This window comes from Leptonychotes weddellii, chromosome 7 (genome assembly GCF_054177405.1).
Source record: "Leptonychotes weddellii isolate Sample4059 chromosome 7, ASM5417740v2, whole genome shotgun sequence".
NCBI classification, from domain to species: domain Eukaryota; kingdom Metazoa; phylum Chordata; class Mammalia; order Carnivora; family Phocidae; genus Leptonychotes; species Leptonychotes weddellii.
In genome coordinates this window covers 89,287,015-89,306,135 of record NC_138375.1, presented here as the reverse complement: position 1 = coordinate 89,306,135, position 19,121 = coordinate 89,287,015, and the positions used below count along the sequence as shown (strand labels likewise).

General features: G+C 40.3%; 2 protein-coding genes across 2 annotated transcripts in view; one reads left to right on the top strand and one right to left on the bottom strand.

Annotated features, from left to right (window-relative positions):
• The window catches only part of IQGAP2 (IQ motif containing GTPase activating protein 2), a 262,286-nt gene that overhangs the window by 182,835 nt on the left and 60,330 nt on the right, over positions 1-19,121 (top strand). Inside the window, exons 13-14 of the mRNA XM_081825591.1 lie at positions 1,036-1,199; positions 15,582-15,714. Coding sequence (XP_081681717.1) covers positions 1,036-1,199; positions 15,582-15,714 — 297 coding nt within the window. The remainder of the gene's footprint in view (positions 1-1,035; positions 1,200-15,581; positions 15,715-19,121) is intronic.
• Positions 5,621-12,595, bottom strand: F2RL2 (coagulation factor II thrombin receptor like 2). Its single transcript, XM_006735417.3, has 2 exons — positions 12,337-12,595; positions 5,621-8,260 (listed from the first exon to the last, which is right to left on the bottom strand). The coding sequence occupies exons 1-2, from the start codon at positions 12,395-12,397 to the stop codon at positions 7,188-7,190; spliced, it is 1,134 nt and encodes a 377-aa protein (XP_006735480.1). The 5' UTR covers positions 12,398-12,595; the 3' UTR covers positions 5,621-7,187.

Genomic DNA, 19,121 nt, shown 5'->3' with positions numbered 1-19,121 from the left:
CAGAAGTTTCCATTTTTACAACATCCCATGTATTTATCTTTTTCTTCAGTTGTGTTTCTGGTGTCACAGCTAAACTTATTGCCTAACCCAAGGCCGCAAAGATTTACTCCTGTGTTTTCTTCTTAAGTGTTACATAGTTTAAGCTTCTACACTTAAGTCTGTGACCCATTTGGGGTTATTTTTTGTGTATGATGTGATGTAGGGAGTCCAACTTCACTCTTACGCATCTGATGTCCAGTTGTCCCAGTGCCGTTTGTTATAAAGACTTTGACCTATTGAGTTGTCTTGGCACTCTTGTCAAAAATCAATTGACCATAAATGTAAGGGTTTATTTCTGAACTCTAAATTCTTTTCCATTGATCTGTACATCTGTCCTTACGTCAGTACTGTGCAGTATTGATTAACTGTAGCTTTGTAGTAAGTTTTCAGAATGAGAAGAGAACTCCAGTTTTGTTGTTTTTCAAGATTGCATTGGTTATTCTTGGCCCCTTGCATTTGCATAGTAATTTTAGATTCAGCTTGACAATTTCTGTTTGAAAGAAGAAGGCAGCTGGGATTTTGAAGGGATTACACTGAATCTATAAAGCAGTTTGAGGAGTATTTCCATCTTAACAGTATTAACTCTTCAGATCCACGAACATGGGATGAGTTTTCAATTTATTTAGGTCATCTTTAATTTTTTTACATGGTGTTTCATAGTTTTCAGTGAACATGTCCCGTGCTTCTTTTGTTAAATTTATTCCTGTTTTCTTTAAGTAATTAGAGTGTATTTGTGATTGGAACCTATTCCAAATGGAATTTTCTCCTCCATTTCATTTTCAGATTGTACAATGTGAGTGTGGAGAAATACACTTGATTTTCCTACATTGATCTTGTAGCCTGCAGCCGTGGCGTGCTTGTTTATTAGCTGTTACAGTTTGTCGGGGGGTGGGGGGGGAGGGGCCCATCCCCCTTTCTAACTAAATCTTTGTCATAAGTGATTCTAGAGAACTTATAATGGACTGTGACTTAAGAAGAAAACTTTTTTTCCCCTAGGAATTGTGGCTGTAGGACACATCAATGAAGCTATTGATGAAGGGAATCCTTTGAAAACTTTAGATACTCTGCTGTTACCGACTGCTAAGATTAAAAATGTAGACCCAGACTGCGCCCAGCACTACCAGGATGTTTTATACCATGCTAAATCACAGAAACTCATGGTGAGTCTCTGTAGGTTTGTTGCTTTTAAATTTACAGAGTGGCTTGGGGAGGGGGGCTGAGAGGGAGGATTTGCTTTACTCGTTTTTCCTATAACTTACGAGCTGCTTGTCCCAGCAATTGCCTATGGATCAAAATGGAAATAATAGGGCTCTTTTCATTTTTGTGTCAAACACGAGGAGGAAGGTGGCTCCAGAGCTAATTACTACTTCTACTTTAACTAAAAAGTCATTGGTGGTTAAGTTCTTGTTCAGAGTCCAAGTCATTGGATATTGACTGAGCACATACTGTATGCTTAGTACTGTGTATAGCATCCGGTAGGGGGGGAAATGATACAAGGAACACATGACATTTGAAGTTCTCTGTCCTTATCCTTAAGATGCTTAGAAACTGAGGCAGTGGGCATTCTCATATAGAATAGTTACATAACAGTGAGAGAAGTATATGTCAAAACAAGTCCTGCACAGAGTGATGCAGGGACAGGGGATTGTTGAGGACGAGAGACCTAAGAGGAGTGGTCGTGGAGACAGAACAGGAGCTGCACCTGAAAGGGAAGGAGGAGCTGGTTAGGCGGGTGGAAAGCAGGAGGGTGCAGGGAGGGAACACAGGGCCAGGAGGGTGTGAGCATGGTTTGTTCTCCGCACGGGAGGAGACCGACCTGGCTACAGTCCCCTTAAAGAGTGGAGGGTTTTTTCCTCGCTACAGAGCTTATACTGATCGTGGGAGGAATTCCACAGACGCTAGCCCCTCTTGGAAGGGTACTAAGTGGCGAAGTTTATGACCTCATCCCTGAGAGTGGTAGTGATGCTACCTGGGACCTGTTCGTAGCTGCCATGTCCCCAGGTGCAAACCAAACCCCAAAGGGTGGATGTTTCCTCTGTATAGGTCTTCACAACCCAGAAACTGCCTCATCCAAAACAGGAAAAACATCTTTGACTAGAGCAAACATTAACTGAGCACCCGCTATTTGCCACGCATGGTACTAAGTACTTGTATGCATACCATCTCATATAATCATTATAATCCATAACAGCCATATGAATGAAATCTCTTTATTATCATCTTATAGATAATGGAACTTAGACTAAGTCATTTGTCCAAAGCTATCCAAAAAGTGATTAGTTCTGCAACCATGACCTGGTCTGTCTGATTCAGAAACATATATTGTTGTGCATTAAGGCAGATGGAAGAAGATGTTTATTGAAGCACTGTAATAGCAAAAGACCCAAAACAACATAAATATCCATCAAGAGCGGGTCAGTTAAGTAAATTGCAGAATATCCATATAGTGAAATACTCTGTGGTCATTAAAAAGAATGCGTGAATCTATATTGGACAATCTTCAGTATGTATATCGTTAAATAAAAAAACGTGTTTCCACATGCCTCAAAATGGAATACACACGAATTGTAAGCATATGCTTGTATGTGCATAAAATATTTATAGAAGGAAACATCTTCTGGAAGGTGAACTAGAAAGCTGGTGTAGATGGGAAGACACTTTTTTTTTTTTTTAAGATTTTATTTTTAAGTTATCTCCACACCCAATGTGGAGCTCGAACTCGCAACCCTGAGATCAAGATTCGCATGCTGTACCAACTAAGCTAGCCAGGTGGCCTGGGAGACTTCTTTCTTACTCTGTTGTTGTGCTGTTTGGGTTTCATTTTTTACAGAGTGAATGTATTACATGCTGAATGTTTCTAAACTTAAAAAGCAAAACAAAAAATAGTGTAAAGAACTCACAGAGGGCTGTTTCCCCCTGTAACTTAGTTTCTGGAATAAGACCTACTGGCCCAGTCAAAGTGTTCCCTTCAAAGCAGCTAACTTCAATACAAGTTATTAGAAATACTCTGTCATGATGTAGTCTCGAGCAGCATTCAGAAGCGTTGCCTCTGGCAAAGAGAATTGAGTGGTGAGGGGAGAAGAAAAAATATTTTTCAGCATTTTAAATTTTGTACCAGATACTACCTATACAAAAGTAGTTTTAATAAATAAAATTTAACGTGTCTATGTTTATATGGATGTATGTGTATTTATATATACACACGTATAATCGTATACGTGCGCGTGGGCGCGCGCGTGCACACACACACGTCCTAGTCACCCCACACTACCGAACTGGCTCCTTACAGGTGAAGGAAAATATCCCCCGATGTGGGGACTTCTGAGATGTTGGGCTTCTGACAGGGATGGCCGTAACGTTGCCTTACCCCCTGGGTGTTAAGGATGCCGTCAGTAAATCATCCTCATCTGACCCTCCCAGCAGCTGGGGGGCTGGGCCCCCTCTCCCCTGATGTGAGGGAACGTGAATGTTAAATCGCAGGCCAGGGGATAGAACGGTGAGACTGAAACTCAAGCCTTGGGTCCCCACATCCCAGGGAGGGCAGAATGGGTCTCCTCCGTCTGCTGTTCCCACGGATGGAGCCATGGTCGTGGCAGAAGCCACACTTGCCAGCATTGGAAGATAAAGTTACTTGCTTTGGAGACAGACAGGCACCGCTCCAGGATTGGCTTTGTCACAGAATAACCAGAGATTTTAGTCAAGTCCCTCAAACTCTTTGTGCTTCCTTTTCCACATGGGTCAAATGGGTGTAGTAGTGCCTGTCTTAAAGGATTATGGTAAGGGTCAAACGATGATATGCAGGTGTGATAATACATCTTTGTATGTTTATATATTTCTATTTCTACATATCAACATATAGTTATATCCAATTGTGTTAATTATGAATATAGCAAATATTACCGTGGGCCCTGACGGGTGGCCACACAGGTAAGGGCTGAGCGATGACTGTCACAAGGTCCTTACTAGACACACAGATTGCTGCACCCACAAACCACACTTGGGATCTTCTGGGTACAGGATAGAGATAGACCCACAGCCCACATGAGGTTTGTCCTTGAAGTGAACTTGACTCCACACACCTTTCATAGGCAGGCTGTGGAAGTCCCCTCCAGAGCTTTCCAATCTAATGGCTTTAGGTCAAGAGGGAATGTCACAGGACCTCGCTAGGACACTCAGAAGCCTTTGCTGAGTGTCCACGCTTTGCCAGCTCTCTCTCAGGCTTGCTTCCTAAGTCTACGAGCAGTAGCTCTAGTAGCGGAAATAGAGCATTAAATATGAGCCTAAGGATCTGGGTTCTAGTTCAGGCATTAAACCACTTTTGGCTTATAAAATTAAGAGCTTGAACTGTATTGGCAATAGCTAACACATTGAAAACATTACCATTCCAAGCAATGGATCTGGTTTGGTTAAATGGCTATTTTTTAAACACTGTTTTCTTTCTCTGCCCATTTGTTTTGAAACTTGGTTTTTCTCAGCCTGTTCTTTCCCTGGAAAAAATCTGATTCTGTTATTTATTTGGTGAGGTCTCTATGTGTGTTTTTTAATCTCTGCTATTTTGTTACCTAGAAATTCCAGTTTTTGATGGAGGTTATTCTGTGCATTGCCTTCCCAAGGTCTGGCCTTGGAAAATAATAGAAAAAAATTATATTACTAGTATTGTCAGTATAAAGTAAAGTTTGTGTGAAAGTATACAGCTGTTAATGATCACAATGGATAGCGTCTGCATGGAACTTGTGGCCAGCTTTATAAAAGATTGAGAACATTGATGTAAGTTGGTGAGAATTCTTGATCCTTGTTAATAATATTTCAAGTGTAACCTTGCCTGGGCACCAAATTTCTTTTGTCTCATGGAGAAAGGCTGGGTAATAGGCATGTTAGCACATACTTAGCAGAAAAGACATTTTCTATGTCTCTTCACTAGAGGCAGTGAATTGTGAGCTATTTTAAAATCAAAGGCTTTCCTTGAGAACTTAGGAATTAGACCCCCCAAAAAAGTTTGGTTTTGCTACATGTATATTTACTACATAAGAGTTGTGTGCTTTTTTTTTTTTTTAAAGATTTTATTTATTTATTTGACAGAGAAAGACACAGCGAGAGAGGGAACACAAGCAGGGGGGAGTGGGAGAGGGAGAAGCAGGCTCCCCGCCGAGCAGGGAGCCCGATGCGGGACTCGATCCAGGGACTCCAGGATCATGACCTGAGCCGAAGGCAGTCGCTTAACCAGCTGAGCCACCCAGGCGCCCGAGTTGTGTGCTTTTAACAAGTGAATATTGGCTGCATTTTTCTCCCCTAGGTAAAACTGTCTTCCACATGGTGACTTTATTTGCAGAAACCAATTCCTTTCATTGAAGTTTTTGTCATTTTAAAACTTATTATAGGTTTCTTTTTCTTTAAAAAAAAAAGTTTGTTTTTTTTTAAGTAATTTCTATACCCACCATATCTTTACACCCAACATGAGACTCAAACTCACAATCCAGGGATTAAGAGTCTCATGCTCTACCAACTGAGAGCCAGCCAGGTGCCCACAAGTTTCTTTCTCTTGCTTGCTTTAGCGTTTAACTGATTTTTATTCTTCATGTAACCACATACCTACTATAAAAGATCATCATGTGTGGGGTTTTTGTAGGGTTTTTTTTTTAACTAAATCCAATGAAATAGGAAAGTCTGAACAATAAAACAATTCTTTTAAGATATTTTATTGTTTTGATAGTCACTACAAAGTATGTGGTCTATGCACATTCCCATGGACTTGAACATTTATGTCAGCAATCCTTCATATCCTTAACCACTAATATCCCATCTCCTATCTAATCCCTAAACTAAGAGAAATGTCATTGACTTATAGGAATATACTGGGCATTTATAACAAAATATTTCCCCATTAAAAACTACATATAAGGAAAAAAATATTGGAGATGTTATTTTAAACTTCTAAATGACCTCATGAGTGTGTTCTAGTTTAGCTTTTTTTTTTTTTTTTTTACATGCCCAACTAAAAATGATGTCTGATGTTGTACAGGGTACCTTGCCTTCTCAGTAAGAATTGAATGGGCTTTCATGATGCTTAGATGCTTTGGGATTTTATTCATTCACTCAGCAGCATGATATACAAAGCATGAATCTGGGTCCCACAGAGAAGACTTGGACCCTGAGAAGACTTGGATCTACAAGAAGCTAAAGAAGGGAGAGGATGAGCCCCTTCTTTACGTGGTACTTAATTAAGTGTTAATGAAATTAATATTTGTATGTAAAGGAACTACATATAAGTGTCAGAATAAAAATACAAGAAAGGGAGATGAGAAAAATGAACTTCTAGCTTGACAATCAGAAGAATGGTCCATTGAAGACTTTAAGAGATGGAAAGAATTAAGGCAAACATGTTAAAAACAGCTTTATAGTTAAGAGGCAAGAGCAAAGAGTGGAGAAATCAAGATTACAACAAAGCAAGAAGCTTGGCCATTGCCTACTTGGCAGGCAAGGTTTATTGGGAAGTAGAGTTGAAATGTTAGCCCTGAATGGCAACCTAGAGATTTCTAGTTTATTCCAAAGCAGTGGACAGTCAGTGGCAGTTTTTGAACTGGGGGTTTTGAGTGATGTGCTCAATCTGCTATCTGAGGAAGAGTACTCTGGTGGTGGCCGGTGAAATGGAGGATAGGCTGGCAGTGAGGAGAATGGCAAGAAGGCAAAGGTTGGACTAGGGTAATGGACCCTAGTGATAAAAATAACTCAGAGTGAGCTGACGAGGTAGCCACCAGCATGAGAGTGGAGGGAGGCAGAAGAATTAAAAATGATGCCAGATAGTGAAAACGGAGATCTTAGCTTCTCCCTGTGCTTCATTGGTGTCCCACCTCCTCCGCCAAGACACCTAGAGCAGAAGCCTCATAGAAGTGGGGAAGATGGAGATGTAAAGAGCTTGAAGTACCAGTCAGGCAAGTGTGTCAGTTGCCCTAAAGAAAATGGTGATGTCTTTGCTCCTGCAGTGACATTCTTAAAACCCTGAAAAAGTATTAAAAAAGTGCTCTTGTAATATTTTATTCTGAAGCAGTATTTCTTAGGAACTCAAAAATGGAGCGACAGGATAGAACTCCTTGTACTAGGCATATGTTATCCTAAGAATGTATGTTTTCACAGATAGCCTTCCTTATTCTCTAAGATGATTTCACCATCGTAAGGTAAACAGTGGAGTGATCTATGATTTTTGACATGAGAAAATAAAGGAGTGGATCTAGGCAACTATTTAGGCTCCCAAGGCACAAAGCTATGAGATAGATAAAATATAAGCCATCAGTGTTGTTGTAGTAGTAGTTGGCATGGTGAATAATAAGTATAATATTGCTTGGAGCAAAGCAAATGGTAAAAATCACAACAATGAGGAGACTCGCCTTAACATAGCACAACCATCTGTCATCATACGTATTAAGCCTCCGAATGATGGCTGTGTAGCAGTAGATAATGACCGCAAAGGGAATTAAGAATCCAAAGAATGCCAAGGAGATGAAGTAGTAGAGCTGGAAGGGAGACGAGGACTCGCATGTGTTGTGGACATCATGGCAGGTGGTGATGTCCTGCTGGACAAGATAATACTCCTGCTCCAGGATGAGAAATGGCAGCATGTATAAGAAAACCATTGCCCACACCAATCCACATGTTATGAAGGCATAGGTGCGCTTGGGCAGCGCTCGGTAAGTAAAAGGATGAACGATGGCTAGGTAACGGCTGATACTAATGCAGGCGAGGAGCAGAATGGAGCAGTACATGTTGCCATAGAAGACGAGTGTGGTGGCCCGGCACATGACCTCTCCAAATACCCAGTTGTTCCCATTGAGGTGGTAAGCTATCTTAAAGGGCAGCGTGACACAGAAAAGAAAGTCTGCAATGGCCAGGCTGGTGTAGAAGATGGTCATACAGATAGATCTAGTCCTGAAGAAGAGCATCCACAGGGTCACCGCATTGGCTGGCATACCTACTGCAAACACCAGGATGTAGATGGCAGGTATCAGTTTGGTACTTAAGGAGCTGCTCAGGTAACCCGTGGTAGAATTATTCACGTGAAGATTTGAAACACGTTCTTCAGGGCACTTAATTTTTACAGTTGTGGTAGTTTCTGTCCAGCCTTCTATGGCAGAAAGGGGGAAGTCTTCAAAAGAACTGAAGGGGTCCCCACGGAAGGTCTTAATAGGTAAGGTTGGTTCTGCCAAGGTGCGTACATCATTTTCCATGCCTGTAATTGAGAAGAAGTATTAACATGGATCATTGCTGAGCCCATGGCTAAGGTTCAGGAGACAATAAAACTAAAAGCCTTAGGCTACATAATTTCTGTAGTTGTAGAATTGAGGATCATTTTTATTGTCAAAAATCACTATAAATCAGGTAATCAACAGGAATGCATTTGGTATATATCATATGCCCCAGCACTGTGCTCACCCATGCAGGAACAAAAATGAGATGGCAACTCCTTGCATGTAGAAAGTTTATAATACTGCTGGGGAAAACAGTAATAGCATATCAGACCTCTACAGGCCAAAGTCATGTTGACTATAAATCATATAGGCATCCAGACAGTAGTTAACAGATTTAAATGTTTGAGCAGAATGTCAGGAAAAAGATGAACATGAACAAAGATGAGCAAGGTTCATGGAGAGATGGAAATTAATAGATGAGTAAGAATCTGGATGGTGAAATATGGACAGAGGCATAGTGTGGGCTGGTATGGGATGTGGGAATGTCAGATAAGTTAATTCAGCAAATGTTTATTGCATATTTATATGCCAGTGATAGAGTTTTAAACTCTATGTCAGACTAGTGGAGAAGATGCACAAAAACATGTCCTCTTACGCTTACAAGGTGCATCTGAGAGATGAAAGAGTAGGTTCCAGCCAAATCTCTGAAGGGCCTCTTACCTATACTAAGAAATGACGTGCCCATTCTTAGATGCTGGGGTTATGCACATACAAAATTGTGGACAGAGGCATGGCCACTGTGGCAGACAGCGTGATGGGCCCCCAAGATTCCACCTGCTAATGCCGGGAACTGTTGAATATGTTATTTTATATGGCAAAAGGGACTTTGCAGATGTGATTTAGGATCTTCAGATGGCATCAGTGTCCTGGATTGGCTGAGTGGGCCAAATGTAATCCTAAGACTCCTTGTAAGAGGGAGGCAAGAGAGTCAATGCCAGATATTTAAAGATGCTGTGCTGCTGGCTTTGAGGATGAAAGGGGGAGCCATAAACCAAGAAATGCAAGTGATCTCTAGAAGCTGAAAAAAGCAAGACAACAGGTTCTCCCCTAGAGTGTCCAGAATGAACACAGCCTTGCTGACACCTTGACTTCAGGACTTGTGACCTCCAGAAATATAATGTGTATTGTTTTAAGCCACTCAGTTTGTGGTAATTTGTTCCAGCAGCAATAGCATGCTAATATAACCCTGATTTGACTTATATTTAAGATGACTTTGGTGACAGTGTAGAGAACAGACTGAAAAGGTAAGAAATTAGAGGCAAGGGGGACTGATTTGGAGGCTACTGTAGTCATTCAAACTCAAGGCGGACAGTAATGGATTAGAGCAATGGCAGTAGAATGACGAAGATGAACACTTGAGACTGATGGCACCTCCAAGGACTTGGCATCCAGTTGGCTCTGGTGGCAATAAGGGAGAGGCAGGAGGCAGGTTTCTCCTCTAGATGATGTTGGCCAAGAAGATGGGACAAGGGACAAGAGGAGAGGAAACAAAGGAAGAAAAGATGGAAATAGAGAATATAGTCAATGATCTCATAACATTGTATGGTGACAAATGGTAATCACACCACACAATGTGTAGAACTGTTGAATCACTAAGTTGTGTACTTGAAACTAATGACACACTGTATGTCAACTGTACTTCAATTTAAAAAATTCCATTTATGAAAATTGGAAATGGAACAAAAAGGAATAGAGACACAACAACTACATACTATAAATGTTGGGCATTGGTTGGCAGGCTAATTTTAATAATCCTAACTTATGCAAGAGCAATTTCAAAAATACACTAGACCTCAATACTCAAACCGATTTCTCATTATATAATTTTTCCATAAATTAATCTTGGAGATGTACAGAAAGTAGATCCTGTGAAATTTCTAAGATGGACTTTCATGCTGATTTCAAACCTCATATTAATTTAAAATACTGTTGCTCTACCAATTACATCTTTTCCCGTGACCTCTGGATTCCTACATGTTGAATACTTGGAGTTAGGGATTAATAACCTGGTTCTCATTCAAAGCCAGTTTCTCTTCTTGCTGTAATCTCTAGCAGTTCACCCCCAGGTGAAATTGAAGCCTCCCTCATAACCTTGAGATTGCACAAACTGAATTCAGTGTATAAGACAGAAAGTGTTGCCTGAACAAGTGGGGACAGGGAGGTGTTCAGGTGTCATTTACGGGAGAAGAGATTAATGAAAAAGAAAGAAAAATCTGGGAAGTGTTCTGTGCCTGTGTTTGGATGTGAACTCTGAAGGTGTGTTGCGTGATGCTTGAGTTCAGCCACACAAATTGTTCTCAATTTTGCATTTTGGAAAATGCTTAAATTTGATATCACCCATAGAGAAGTGCCTTGGGAAGTAGGCACAAAGCTGGAAGACAGTGGCTGAAGAACATGGTGTACAAGCTGTTTCCTTTCAAGATCTGATAAGAGCTGTTTGAAACGAAGTGTTTGTCAGTTTGCAGAAAATTCCTGTGGTTAAGCAAGACATGGTGCCTAAAAACAGAGTAAACAGTGACTTTGTGAAAAAGTCTTGATTCCTTTTTCCATGAGAATTCCAGATCTGGTTCAACTTAAATAAGTCTTATTCCTTGGAGTCTGGTGCGCCTTCAGAATAGTACTCATTGTTAAATTTTACATATTTTTTAAAAATTTTGATGAATTCTTTTTTTTTTTAACGTTTTATTTATTTGGGAGAGAGAGAATGAGAGAGAGCACATGAGAGTGGAGAGGGTCAGAGGGAGAAGCAGACTCCCTGCAGAGCAGGGATTCCCAATGTGGGACTCGATCCCGGGACTCCAGGATCATGACCTGAGCCGAAGGCAGACGCTTAACTGACTGAGCCACCCAGGCGCCCCTCGATGAATTCTTAATACAGTCTTCCATTTGGCAGAATGTTTCTGAAATGTTTTTAACTTGGGGAAAGTTCTGAGAAAAGAACTGATCCAAGGGGACCAGATTTCAGCCTCTAAACAATCGGTTCTTTGCTCACGTTTCTCCCCCCACCCCATGGAAGAAAGCAGATGCACTGCCTTTTCCTTTGTCACCTTTAAATGCCCCCTGTTCGCCTCTACGAAACCCCACCAGCATCTTGAAGGAACCCCCTTCACAAACTGCTTTTCTTTTGCTTTTCTGCTGTATTCGCGTTCATCCACAACCAGAAAGAACAGTCACTTGTCCTTTTCATGAATCACACATGTGCTATTGCTCTGAGTGGGTTCTCTTGGGACTGTCCTACAACCACCTTGGCAACTGAAGCAACGTTCCTTTATGGAGACTTGGTTTTGCTGCATTTCTGTTTATTCTACTTCATCGCTGCCCCTCACCCCAGCTCTCCCGCTCTCCCGCTCTCCTGCTCCTAACAGTGTTGACAGGAGAATGACCTAACAGTAAAAAAAAAAAAGTTGTGGATCCAGATCTATTGCAAACTGGTTTATTTTGGAGTAAGCAGGAGGTGACAGGCTAACATTGTGTTGAGTGAAATAGGAAACACATAAAGAGTTGAATAATAGTATCTGGGAGATCTCATTTCTCAAACTATAAAAAATCATGTGAACGTAGGGAAAACTCCGTGATACAAGAAAAAGTCAAAAAAGGTATTTCATTAAGAAACACTAACTTGTTAGCATTACTTATTGAAAGACCACTCTTTCTTTCTGAGAATATCCTTGTTTCCCACCATTTGTGCTTCAAGAGAATGTATAAACTTGGGATTTTTTTAAATTTCTTGAAAATGTGCTATTTTTGTTGATTCAGAGGAAATTCTTAGAAAGTCAGAATCTTCTCACAAAGAAATTTGATTCTTCATTTTAGAGATCTAAAATCTTGACCATGCCACAAATTTTTAAATCTCAGCAGAGAACATTAGCTTTTGGCAAGGGTTGAATAGAGTGAACAGACCATAGCTATTCACTTCTGTGATGCTACCTTTTAATAACAAACACTAAGCTCTGCCTTTTGGGTTGCAGACTGTGTGAAATGCAAAGAAAATTGGATGCAGTTCATTCTTGCTACGCAAACCAGCACCCCCAACATGCCCCATAAGAAAAGAGCTTACCGCTTTGACAAAAAGTGGGCGACAGAAGTATTACTCCAGCAGCAAAGATGAGGGCTTTCATCTTGGTGACCTGAGTTCTGTTTCCCAGATGTTATTAAATATATAGAACTAGGGAGCACAGTTCCACCTCAGTTTCATGTGTTAACAGCAAATGGAAGCCTTGTTCTCTCCTTAAGAGTGTGCTGTCCTGGGCTCTGCAGACTGGGAAACTTGCCCAGGTCCTCTGGACGGAAAGGGTGTGACGGTGCTCATGTTGCAGTGTGCATGACTCAGGCTGAGCCTCTGAGCACATTACTTTATCCCCAGAGAAAATCACTTAACTCTTACCCACCCCTAATAATCCGTTCAGAGTAGATGCTGTAATTCCCAACCATTATACTTCTGTGCATGGAAAGAATGTAGGTAACATACAGTCCTTTCCAGAAGTAAGCTGACAGTAGATGTTGAGTAGCAGTTAGTTTTGAGACTGTCACCTATCTCAATTTTATCCATTTATAAAAAACACACTTCCAGAGTGTAATTTCTACTCAGTAATTGAGCTGTCAGAATTTATCCTTTCCTTATCCTCCCAGCTCTTTCAAATCGTAATTCTTAAACTCTTTACATAATTATAAATGAAATGAATTATGGAAAACAAGCATTTTTTAGGAAGTTAAATGTCAGAGCTTGATTACTTTGAAAATTCTCCATCAGTGTCACATTGGTCTGATTTGTCATCACTCCTTGGCCAGACTTGGTTTTATGGTGTTTTGTTTTGCCGTAACTCAACATACTTGTTGGTTAAACTGAAATCATGATACAACATTGAAACGCAGAGAACTCTGTTTATTCCATGGTTGTTGGTGAGCAGGTCTATAATAAGCTTCTTTTTTTAATTGTGGCAAAATAAATGTAACATGCAATTGACCATCTTAATCATTATTAAGTGTACAACTCAATAGTATTTAGTATGATCACATTGTTGCACAACATATAAGCCTTTGTGAGTAGTTACTTCCCGGAGGATATGATTTAATGTTTAGTAAAAAAACAAACAAACTGCATTATAACAGGTTTTTCTGTAATTAACACAATTTAAGGTTAAACACTAAGCCAAACAATCCAACAGCATGTTGCATATAAAATGCAGCAAGAATCAGAAAGTGCAGGTTTCACCTAAGACTGACAGGCTGAGGGATAAGCCAGGAAGGAATTGATCTGTGTAAACTTTTCACACTTGATTAAATTGCGTCACAGGAAGAGTTTCGCAATCAAAAGTCAGTGTCAGATATTTCAACTACATAATATATGGTAACAGAAGCTGAGACCAAAAGTTATTTTATCCGCAGAAATAAAAACCAAAGTGCCACAAAATATTGAAAGGGGTACTTTTTTGTTTAATTAAAATTGTCTAGGACTCATCTAAATTGAGGAATTTATGTCTTGATTTACAGATGGTCTAACTTCTCTTTACTTAATCCATTTGTAACTCATATGCTCAATCTGGCTCTTTAGCTAGAGGTGGAACCCTGACCATCCTATAAATATAGTTCCAGACTTCTAGTGAGCAATTTAAAAGGAGACCTTAAACTGGTAGGATTCAGTTTTTACTCCTGGTTTTGTATTTAACTCTAAGCATCCTTTAGTGTAATGAGTCATGATTTAAGCTGTTGACTTAAATTCATTTGCTTTGTCAGTTTCTCTTTGGTTTGCCCTATAAAACGGATACTTTAAGCTTTGAAGTGGGATTGTTAACTTCTCATCTGGGCAAAAGTTTGTATGGTGTATCTTCTATAGCGATAAGTTATGGAGGAATTTGGTAAATACTCTTCAAAAAAACTGAAACATATATAAATGAACTTGTATGGAATGTAGTTTTTAGGCTGTATTTGTCTCATTTCAGAGTGCTTTCCGCAAACATTATCTCAGGTTAGTCTCTGAGGGAAATAGTATTGAAGCCTGCCGGAGGAGCTGCTGCATGTTATTTCTCCTTCCTGAAACCCATCCATCTATCATGAGTCTGAAATGATGGAGCTGGTTCTCCATAGCTCTGATGAGCTACTTTCTGTTCATCACAGCCTTGCTTTTGCATTTAGCACATGACACTTAATACTACACATGGGCAAATGTCTCCAATTGTTTAAAAATAAATGTCTCTTCTTCCTTGAAAATATTTAATTTTTCCTGATAGTATTTACTTGTAATCTTGGGCAAGTTTATGTAATCTTGGCAGTTACTGTCTGGAAGTCCCATTTAGTTACATTATATGCCAGCACCATGTTTGTAGTATGATCATCACAACCAACCCAAAAGTAAAATGAATCGTAAAGATAACTTAATACCTTTTGATTGCTTTTATCACTTCTGTTCTGAAGCTGTCCTTAGCTACTGTTTTCTCCCCCCTGTAATTCACCCCTATATAAGTTAATCCTTTCTTGACTGTAGATCATGTATCTACAGCTATTATTACCATGATCACATTGTATTATAATTATTTTTACATAAATGTATCTTTTCTACTAAACTGTTAGCTCCTTGAGGGTTCTTTGCCTTATTTTTGTCTCTCTGTCTGATAAATGTCATTGTATTTCCCTCAAATTTAAAATATCCTGTGGTACTCTGGGCCACCTTGGGTACCACAGTTAGTGATTAAGGGAGAGAGTATTCAGAGAAGGCTTTTGAGGAGGAGGTGACATTTGAATTAAGGCCTGAAGGGTCAGAAAGAATCAACAACCACACAGCCGGGGTAGAATGCTGGGATCTGAAGGAGGCTGGTGTGCACGCCTGGGACAGGCAATAGAAGAGTGTGAGTGAAGCCAGAGGGGTCAGCAGGGCTGGATCGCTAGATCCCCACAGTCCCTGGGAAGGGAGTTTTGTTTTCTCCTACATGCAGGGGAGAACCTGTGAAGGAGTTTAAGCAGAGGGATTGTCTAGTGAGATGTCCATTTTGAAGAGATCATCTGCTCCCCTGTAGAGGACCACTGTGGTAGAGGGCAGTCTTGGAAGCAACAAAAACAAATAGACCAATGCACCCGTCCAGGTGGGATATGATGGTAGGCTGGACTAAAGGGGTGACAGTAGAGAAGGGAGAAGAGGTTGGATTTGGGGGTTATTTCATTAATAGTTTGTACAGTGTTATGACAGTGCTTGGTAGGTGCTGAATGAGTTTGTAGAAATTATAAAAAATAGGCTCCTGAAAAGCAGTTACTGATTCTGTTTCATCATCATTCACTATTCTTTCTTTTATTCTGTGACAATATTCCCAGGACTCGGAGAGTGTTTCCAAAGTTCTTTGGCTGGATGAGATACAGCATGCGGTCAATGAGGCCAACATGGACAAGGACAAAGCAAAACAATGTAAGCCCTCATCTCCTTTTGCTGGCCCCATGTGCCTTGCTGGTTAAGCCACTGAATTATTTTTTATTTAAATAATTTTTTAACTTCTGTAGTTTTAGTATCTGAAAAGATTTGGATCCTTAGCAATTTCAGTTGTTGAGTGTCTATACAAAAATAAGCTTCACTGGTGGTGGCACTCTTTTCAGTGATTAGGGGCTAACTAATGAAATGTGAGGGTGTTGCTGAACAAAATCCAGAAAGCAAAAAATGGTTCCTAAACTCTGAAATTTGTAGTGTGAGCAAGCCCTTTTTTTATCTTGGTCCTTAGGAAACTAGCCCAATCTGCTTAGTAAATGCCTTTCCTCCCTTCCATGTCTTCCATTGTATTAGTCAGGATTTTCCAGAGAAACAGAACTACATACATATTTTTCTCTGGGGGGGGAAAAAAAAAAACACAGCTATATATATAGTCCTATATCTGTGTGTATCTGTGTGTGTGTGTAGATAAATAGTTGTTTCTCTGGAAAGTATGTAGTATTTATATACACACATATATAGAGAAAGAGGGAGATTTATTTTAAGGAATTGGCTCATGCCATTGTGGAGAGCCTGGCAAGTCCAAAATCTGCGGCAGGCCCTAGAGGCCAGGTGGCAGCTCTTAATCACCAAAGGCAAGTGGGTGTGGTTGCTGTAGTGGACAGCAGAGTCAAAGCTGTCCTCAGAATAATCTGACTCACAGAGACCAATGGAATTGGCTGATTGACCATGGTGTTCCTAGAAATGAAACAGACCGTCTCCTAAATTCATACTTGATTTATACAAGTGGAAGAAGAGTTCTAGGTCAAATGAACAGAAGTGTAACTTGAATAACAAGAGCAGAGAGTCTTGTCTCCTAAATCAATTCCCATATTTAATCATTTACAGACCAAGAACCCCTTGAATGAAGGGGAGACCCAGTCCTCTTGAGAACGGACTGCTACACTATCAAAACTTTACACAGTTCATCTTTCTTCCAGGCTTCCCCTAAAGAGGTCTACGATCTTTGACTGTGGTGGCTGTGCTGAGGTGAAAGGACACAATCAGACTTTTCAGGGATTATAGGACACTGGCTCTGAACGGATACTAATTCCAGGAAACCCAAAACATCCCTGTGGTCCACCAGTCAGAGTAGGGGCTCACGGAGGTCAGGTGATCAGTGGGGTTTTAGCTCTCTCTTCCAGTGGGTCCTCAAACCAGCCACGATGACTTCCCCAGGTCTAGAATGCCAAAGTGGAATAGACATACTCCGCACCTGGCCGAATCCCTTCATTGGCTCATATGATTAAGCTTTTAATTTTATTCTAAGCCTCTCTTTTCATAGAGGAATAGTGTGAAAAATCACATGGCATTCTAGAGTAGCTTCAAGAATGATACACTAACACTCTACATATACAAATAACCTACCTAAATGAAGATTCCTGGAAGTGTTGCTCATTAACCTGTCCATTCATGGCACAATTAGGATGTAAGGTCATAGAATGCTGTTGAGATACCTTAGTCTTGCCCCCAAAGATGTGCTTTTAAACTTTGGAAGCATCCCTGGGGAACATCTGGTTTTTATTTCCTCAGCCTGGAAAAATATGTGCCTTTCTCCAACCTGAACTTTTATACCCTTAGGGTCTTTGAAGTCTTTCCGTTCTAGCACTCTAATCCTTAAGAAAAAATAAAATAAATTTGAAATGTGTCCTTAAGAGATTTAAATTTAAATATAAACCTAAAGGAAGCCATAGTTTGAAGAAATACTTTTAAGAAATGAGGTGGTAAAAATAGGCACTCAAACAGCCTGAAAGGGTTACCCTTTTTCTCTTAGAAATCAAACCAATTTAGAAGTCATTTCATTCATTTTTTTCATGTTCTTCCTACCTGTGGCCTGAAAGTGTGAAGTTGGTTCTGTTTTTTCCATTGAGACACTCATGGTTCTACTGACTCTGAAAGGCAGAGGCTTTCTCAACTATGTGTGATGGTGTACTCCCGACCTACACATTTAAACTCCTGTCTTCCACTTCTGTCCTGTGCCTTGGAAGAGTTGACGTAGTATCTTCTATGATAAATAATACCAAAAAGATGTTCTGAAGTAAAACCTTCTATATTCTGACATCGAGATGAGAATTTTCCAGTTTGTCAAAAAGGAGTTTAATCTTACCTTTAAAAGCATTCTTCATTCTTTGTATGAAGACTTGAAACAGATTCTTGTCACATGTTGTAAGCCTCAAACCCACTCCCAGATAATCCAATAAAAGAAAAAGTGTTGCCCTATATGTTTTACCACAGACAAGACTTGACAGAGTAACTCAAGTCTCCTACGTTTGGGCCCATGTTCATGTCCACTGGAGCCTCTTGTTTTCTTAAAGTAGATCTGTCTCTACTTTTGACTCCTGAGAGCAGTATTTCCCAACCTTCTCCCATCATTGTACCCCAAGGAATCTTTCTAGATAGATTTTCCCTAAGTACTTCCCACCATGATATTTTAATACCACAGATAAATTGTGTATCTGTTCATGTACCATATGTAGGCCTATGCTTTATACACAAAAAGATGTTTTGCCCCCTCCCCCCAAAGAACCAATTTTTTGCCCTGCTAGGGATTATTTCACCTCTTGGGAGAGAATACATGCCTTAGAGAAAGACTGCCAGTATATGGCTTAAGATGTAACACAAACAGTTCTTTCGGGTCTCTTAGGAGATTTATGGGAGGTTTCTTAATTTGTTCTTTACCACAAACATCCCTGACTTTATGTAGACCATTTATCTGACATCTTCAATTATCTGGAACTAAACGACATCCCACAGATGAAGCAAAAAAGCAATCAAAATCGATGTCTCAAAGCCTGTGCCCTGGACCTGGTTTCCTCTACTCGTTGGAGACCCCTCGGACAGATACCTGGAGCCTGTGTGTTCTTCTCTCAGGCGTGACACTAACAAGTTCGGTTGTGTCTCTTCCCAGCTCAGAGCACATCAGAAGCCACGAATTACCAGGCAGTTAGGTGTTGGCTGCTCCGTGCAAACACAGCAGCAAGAAGAGAACTGGTGGGGCAGGAGGGGGCAATGAAAAAGCAGAGGGGTTTGAGGCCATTTAGTGCAGGAACAAAGAAGCCCAAACACCTCCATAGTACTTGAACCACTCAGGGTATTATAGCACAGTATAGTGACAAGAAGGACTCTTCTGGCAGCCCTCAGCAAACATTAAGCACCTACTGTGGACCAGGGACTGTGGATAAAATGATGAGCAGGAAGAGACACTGTTCTCTTAGGGTTTTCTCCGGGGCTTTAGATTTTTCATGGAAAATGGTTCTTTTAAGAGGAAGAAGAAGCTTCAGTTACCTAGAAAATGAACCTGTGGACCCACCACTCACAGGTCAGTACTCCATGATAAAGCACATTTCTAGATGCAAGAAATGGGTGCCTTTATTATACCTATCTTTTTTTTTTTT

What these genes read in the sequence shown, in the direction of transcription:
- F2RL2 (XM_006735417.3), bottom strand. Translation starts at nt 12,397, where the DNA reads ATGAAAGCCCTCATCTTTGCTGCTGGAGTAATACTTCTGTCGCCCACT. An exon ending in GCCCACTTTTTGTCAAAGCG is followed by an intron (nt 8,261 to 12,336) that starts GTAAGCTCTTTT and finishes TCTCAATTACAG; the next exon opens with GCATGGAAAATGATGTACGC.